This window comes from Triturus cristatus, chromosome 1_2 (assembly GCF_964204655.1).
Source record: "Triturus cristatus chromosome 1_2, aTriCri1.1, whole genome shotgun sequence".
Taxonomy (NCBI): domain Eukaryota; kingdom Metazoa; phylum Chordata; class Amphibia; order Caudata; family Salamandridae; genus Triturus; species Triturus cristatus.
This window is the reverse complement of record NC_140580.1, coordinates 58,923,762-58,931,046: the sequence shown is the minus strand read 5'-3', so window position 1 is coordinate 58,931,046 and position 7,285 is coordinate 58,923,762. Positions and strand designations below refer to the sequence as shown.

The 7,285-nt window shown below is 42.6% G+C and overlaps 1 protein-coding gene across 1 annotated transcript; it reads right to left on the bottom strand.

Moving 5' to 3' along the window:
* Positions 1–345: 345 nt before the first annotated feature.
* Positions 346–1,287, bottom strand: LOC146866773 (olfactory receptor 6M1-like). The gene has a single exon (XM_085617476.1). The coding sequence runs from the start codon at positions 1,285–1,287 to the stop codon at positions 346–348; it is 942 nt and encodes a 313-aa protein (XP_085473602.1).
* Positions 1,288–7,285: the final 5,998 nt, after the last annotated feature.

The following is a 7,285-nucleotide window of genomic DNA, read 5'->3' as shown; positions in this document are numbered from 1 at the left end:
ATTTTTTAATCAGACAAAGAAAAACTCAGAATGTTTGTGAGGACATTCGCTAAGTAACTATGGTATTGGTAAAAGCCTTCATTGCATTTTTGCTCAGAAACAATTAACAAAGAGTAGTGGATTTTTTTCTACATCCTACAACAGGCCAAAAATATAGTATTCTGTGTGGAGCCATTGAGTGTTGAAATATAAATAATACATGTCCACATCTACATCATCTTCTGAGTTCTACTGCACACAGAAGGCTTTAAAGGTAATGATTGATAAACACATTGTAATAGTGGAAACATTCATTGTCCAGTTGGTGGGCTTGACCATCCCTTGTAGCACTGGAACGCACAGAATTCATTGTGCAAATTTGTTTTTTAATAGAGTCCTACTAAATTGTTTTCTCATGGCTACTTTCACGTCTTTATTCCTTAGACAGTAAATAAGCGGATTTAGAAGAGGAGTAACCACTGTATTGAAGACGCCAATGAATTTGTTGATCTCAATAGAGTGCCCATGTGCTGGCCTTACATATATGAAGATCACTGTTCCATACAAGATCACTACTACTGTAAAGTGGGAAGCACAGGTGGAGAAGGCCTTCTTTCTTCCCTTCTGGGATGGGGTCTTTAGAATATTGGAGACAATGAAGACGTAGGAAACTATGGTTGCTAGGAAGGAAGGCAGGATGGCGCAGCAACAATAGATGAAAACTACATACTCCATTGTGTGGGGATCAATGCACGAGAGTTTTAGTAAAGGTGCTAAATCACAGAAAAAATGATCAACTATGTATGGACCACAAAAGGAGAGTTTAGATAAAAATATCACCACTAAAATCATAGATAGGAATGCAACCAACCAGGAGGCAGACGTAGCCTGGAGGCAAATTTTTTCATTTATGATGGTGGTGTAACGCAGTGGGTTGCAAATTGCAAAGTAACGGTCAACAGCCATCACACCCAGAAGAAAGAACTCAGTGGTACCCAAACTGACATAAAAGTATTGCTGAGTGAAGCATCCAGCCAAAGAGATACTATTCTTTTGGAGAAGGGTGGATAACATCTTTGGTACAATGGTTGATGAGTAAAAGATGTCAATGATGGACAGGTGAGAGAGCAGAAAATACATTGGAGTTTGAAGACATTGTTCTAACTTTACAAGAGTGATTATGGTGACGTTGGCTGTCAGAGTGAGAATGTAAATAGACAGGACTATGAAGAAGAAGAATATCTGAAGATCCGCACCAATAGGGAATCCCAACAGCAGGATATTGATCACATTTGTATGGTTCTCCATCTTTTTCCCTTTTTAGCTTTGCAACAAGACTTCAGTGTTTCATTATTGAAAACTTTCACAGGGAAACAGGAATATGTACAGAAACATATTGAGTCATTCGGTGTGATGTATATATTTTATTTCAACAGTTCAGCATAAATGAGCAAGCATAATCATTAACTAGAACATAAAATGTTGAGAACAGTATAGCTAATCAGACTTCAAAGAGCATAAAAGTGCCAGGACAATCTGTTTTAATATAATAGGCATTTCTACTAACCACATTCATTAAATTGCCACTAGCATTTTGAATTGTGCACACAATTGAGGGATAGATAATGCACATTTAAAATGCATCATTAGATAGGGTTTAATTTTTACAGTTGGCCCTCAACAACATTCTGTGCCGACAACAGAGACTATTTCTGTACTTGGCTTTTCACACTAAAATCGGGGCGTTTGAGTCACTTGTTTCATTGTTTTGATATTTTGTAGTGCATGTTCTAAGCACACAAAAGCACAATGGTAGCGTGTCTGAAAGAAGTAGAGAACAGAAGCCAAAAGCTATCCATGGTTTGGCTAGTTGGAGAATGGCAACAACTACTGCTTATGTGACTTGAATAGCTCTTGAGATTTTCCAGCTATGTCCTTACTGTACTTACATAGTCTTCTTTTACTAGGCCATAGCTGAGTATCCTATTGCTCTGGAGTGATATGTCTCTGCCTTGAGCTGTTTCCTCAAGCTGTCATTTCTAGTTCTCATCCCAGAGGGAGATTCAGTCTTATTCTCTGCACTAAACAGTGTCTTACCTGTTTGGCTTTCTGCAACAATCGACATTTGTATCCTTCAGCTCAACCCCTTGGAAGGACATGATAAACTTTCTTAGACAAAGAACATAGACAATATATTTTCAATTATTTTCTCACACAGCTTTCACACTTTCCCAGGAGTATGTGCCCCATCTAAATGGTCAATTTCCATTTAATGTATACTCCCATTCAGTTTTGTCTTTCACCTAGATCCTCAACATTTTCTTGTAGATTTTTATTGTTCCCGTTTTTCAAACTGAAATCTGCAATGTGATCTACATCCTTCACTGGTGTTTGCACAACATTTTCAATTCCTCCCTCAGCCAACTAACATTCCTAGATGCCTCCAAAACTGCCCTCAGGACTGGGCAGATACTATCTCTTCTCAGAAAACCTACCTTAGACATCAACAACCATGCCAACATCCACCCCATCAGCCACCTCTCCTTCATGTAAGAAATCATTGAGAAAGCAGTCTCCACTTTCACAAGCAGAGCAACAAGAGCAATCTTAAGTATGACAACCAATTTAGTTTCAGACCATGCTGTAGCATTTAGACAGCTACTTGTGAATGCCTTCTTTGTGAATGACAGAAATGACCCCTGTCTCTCGACCATGCTCAAACGTTCTGCAGAAAACATTCCCCCATCAAGCACTGATTCACACACTGGAAATACGCAGGGTTGTCTCTAACACAGTTTTGCAATGATTCTCCTCATTGCCAACAATTTGTACAGATAGGAACCAAAAGGTCGCAGATTCCCAGGGATCCTTCCTTTTGCTTGTCATTTTTAGGTCAAGTCTAGGGGTAGCGTACATGCACTGCTCTGTGAGGCATGCTGCATTCCCTCTGGGGGCTTTGACACACTCACTGTGTTTTCATTGGTTGCTTTGTCTGCCTTTTCAAAATCCATTGCTTTTTTTGGTGAATAGTGTACATTTGTCCTGCCTTGTGGCTGTTTTGTTCCCGCCCTGGTGGCAGCCCCTGATACATGGATCCTTTAATCATTAGCCATATGTTTTGTTTTACTGCACTACATTTTCTTTCCCTCCTCTCCTAGCCACTCGCTGCCACACGGTACTGCCCCCTTTCCTGTGCCCTGCGTGCTCGGCTGGCTTGCACAGTACAAGAATGTACAGATTGGACGGGTGTATATATACAGGTCGCTTGCTGTACCCTGTTGGCCTCTGAACACTGGGCAATATTTAGGTGTTCTAAAAACCCCAGGTAATGCTGTGTTTAGGGGAGCCCATTTTTGTCATGTTTGTGACTTCTGTATTCACTCTCCTGCACAAACATTAATGGACTAAGTTACCTTTACATTGATGTTGTTGCCTGAAAACCTCTGGAAACACAAGGACATGTTCTTTGCAGCAGGCATCTTAATACTCTGCACTGCTTTAGCATAAGTGGAAATAGCTACTCGATAGAACTCCAATCTATCTCGAGCCAGAACATTAATCGCCAAAGTTACCTTTACATTTTTATTGTTGCCTGAAAATCTCTGGACACACAAGGAACACTGCGCTGGGTTCTTTTTAAATCCCTGTTATTCCTCACCATGCCGCCCTCCTCACCCCAAGGTCAGCACAAGGTGCTGCGGCACCGGGCGCACCACCCTGGAGCCTGCCCTGTATGCTGCGAGAGGAGGATAGCCGGTCTTCTGGGCAAACTCGACGACTGCATGCAACAGGCTGCCAAAGAGGATTACAGCGTGAAAATAGAATTTCTTTTACCTTCAATGTCTTGTTTGGTGGCCTTTGATACTAATGTACATACTAGTGGAGTGAACTGTTAAATGGTTTTTGTACCCTTACTTACTTTGCCCACAATTTGGACGGTTACCCCAACTGCCTTTTTTATTTTGGCGCCTACAATCTTTAATCACCATTTTTTTCTACCCAAAGAGTGGTCCAAATTGTGTATAGATAAAACTTACGTTACGCGAATGCTCCATTACCTTCTCAGAACACAATTTCATCAATTTAGTGGGTTTGGCTTCTGGATAGTGAATATGTGTGGCCACCCAACATCCCTGCAAACATTGGTAAACATCACACATACACAGACATCCTTACCCTTAAATCCATGCCATATAAATCCGCTACACACAACACATTTTAACATCTTATAATAACATGCCACACAATTCAACTACACACACTTCTGCACCACAGAATTCCGCTCTTGACACACAATTATAAACCAATAACATAAACTACACATAATTCCACCCCAAACCATATAATTACACTCCACACATCACAATTTAACTCCACATAATTTCACTACACATAATTACACTCCAACTTACATTTCACACAACATATTTACACTGCGCATATATCCACTCAATTCCAAAACACAAAATTACACTGTACAAAAAAAAATAACTTTGCAAAATGCCATATAATTCCACACCATAAATACTACTCCACACCATTCAACACAGTACCACTACAAACCAAGCCACATAATTCTAAACAACACAGCATAATTCAATGCCACACAGTTCTGCACCACCTAACATAATTACACTCCACATAATACCACTCAGCTCCACATAATTACACTACAGATAATTACACTCTACTCAATACAAAATAAATATACTCCACATAAATGCAATCTATTCCACATACCAGCAATCCACATAAATTCACTCCACAACATAACACATAATTCCAATAAGCATAATTTTGCTTGTCAAATGATTCAACTCCACACACTTACAAAACGCACCACATAATTCCACACCAAACCACATATTTCAAATACACAACATAATTCCACAACACACCACATAGCTCCAAAACACACCACAAATGTACACATCATACCACAACTAATAATTCCAATACAACCCACATAATTCCATGCCAAACCACAGGCATCCACTGCACTCCAAACAAAAACACATCGTAAAAGAAATTGTCAATTACAATGTCAATAGCCCTATCTCTCGCAAATGCGAGACGTATTGCATTGTAAATGCTTGTTGATTTCTGCATGGAACTTCATGTATCTATACTCCTTGACAGCATCAGCATGACCAAGCAATATGCCAACAATTCTCGACTCTATTTTTAAAGTCTACTCGATCAGTGAGGGTTAGACACTCAAAACCTGATTTGACCTAATCCCGAATTGGATGTCAAGCACATACTTAGAGCTTAACTGAATAAAGATAAAGCACTTTCAATTTTCAAAGCTCCAAGCCACCACAAATCATAGCTTTCCTATCCAGCAAGACCCCTACTGGGTTCACCCCTCAGTTGACAGACATTATGAAATAACTTGAATTAACTGTCAGCACAGACCTTGCCTTCACCCAGCACAGACCTCACCTTCAGAGAACCCATCATCAGAAAGATCAAAACAGCATGTTGCCAAACCTTCCCTCCTGAAAAAGGGAACTCTTCCCCTTAAAAAACGGATTTGAGAATGGCAGTGCAAGCCCTGCTCCTATTAGTCTGGTATGGAGGCAAAGCTCCGCTCAGTAATTACCCAGTATCACTCTCACACACTTAATGGCTTCCTACACTTCACAACAAGCCTCATCAAGGACCTGATGAAGTCCAACAATAACACCTCTATACTGAAGAAATGACATTAGTCCCTTCTCCAGGCTTGCTTCATTTTCAAGACTAGTTTCACTGCCTAAAAGACCATCAGAAATGCTACATCAATGTTTCTGGCAAAAAACTAATCTGGGGTGCAGTGCACCATAACATAAATCATGACATCACTAAACTGGAGAAAAATGTCTCTTGAATAAAAAGTCCTTTAAAAAAAAAACTATGGGGCATATTCACAAGGAACTATCGCCGAGTCAATGGCACTTTATCGCAGCCAAAGTTGCGATAAATCTATCGCCCCATTCACTATCTGGTGTTAACAGCCCACAGCACCAGTTTACCCGCGATAGCAGCCGCAAAAAACATCGCCACAGAGGCCCCCCGCAACTATCGCTAATGAGATGCAGAGTGGGCGTTCCCGTGCCAAAAGCCGCAACAACATCACACCTCAACATTTTCAATGAGCAGACAGAACTGTCAAGTCGGACGGCAGCCTACACAACAACAGGGAGCACAGCCCAAGGCCACATCGGACGGGCAACAGATGCCATGAAGCCACCCATCATGCGGCCCGGACACCCAAGAGTGCCACAACACCCACCGACTCCACCCCAAGACCACAACCCACACCTGGAACACCCGCCCGACCACCACAGACGCAGTGCAGACAAAGACAGCAGACCACCGGGAAGCGTACCAGCCGCACAGACCCAACCTCTGACAATGTCACCGTCCACCACAGGCTGAAAGGGACAACCATCCCACGCATCCCAACCATAATCGCCCAACAGGCCTACGGCACAAACACAGTGGACAAACCAACATCCCAACCCACACCAAGCTGCTGGCTTGGCTGCACCTGTTGGCCCCTGTCACCCCCCAATCAACACCCCCCAGAGTCAGAGGAGTCTCACTGCCAGCCACATCCAAGTCCCTCACACCTGTCCTGGACATCACCATCACCCTGGTACCCCAGTCCCCATATGTCCAGCACAATGTGCAGCTCACGCTGGAGACCAAGCAAGGATCATACGCCATAGCAGGATGCATGCACCTGTTGGGGGCAATCCACAGCACACATATCCCACCTGTGCCCCCTGGTGACACAGCACACAATCACCACAACAGAAAGCACACGTCCCACCCCAATGTGCAGGCAACAACAGAACACCGTGGAACCTCCAACAATGTCACCTTCAAATACACAGCCAGTGTGTATGATTCCTCCATCCTCCAACAGTCCATCAGCAACCAGTGTTCATAGTATGGCACCAAGGGAAATGCACAGCCCCTTGGCAAGTTCCAAATGAACACCCCACTCACCTCAACTCCACAACCATGCAAATTACAACTCTTGCAATGCACATGTAACAAAATCACAATCAACATGCACAACAACATGCCCACCCACCAGACACGACAGAACAACTCACAAGGATTACCAGGCCAAGCCGTGAACATGAGCCATCAACAGCATGGCACCTCAGCCACACAACAGCCAAATGTGAGGAGAGGTGGCAAACAGGCATGTGTGAAGGATGCAGCAGTACCATGATTGGGAAAGTACACAATGACAAGAGTGGCGGAGATGTGTTGGACAGGCTGCAGTATGTTGCAGACACCCATAACT

Excerpts from the sequence above, each read along its gene's own strand:
- LOC146866773 (XM_085617476.1), bottom strand. The coding sequence starts at position 1,287 with ATGGAGAACCATACAAATGTGATCAATATCCTGCTGTTGGGATTCCCT.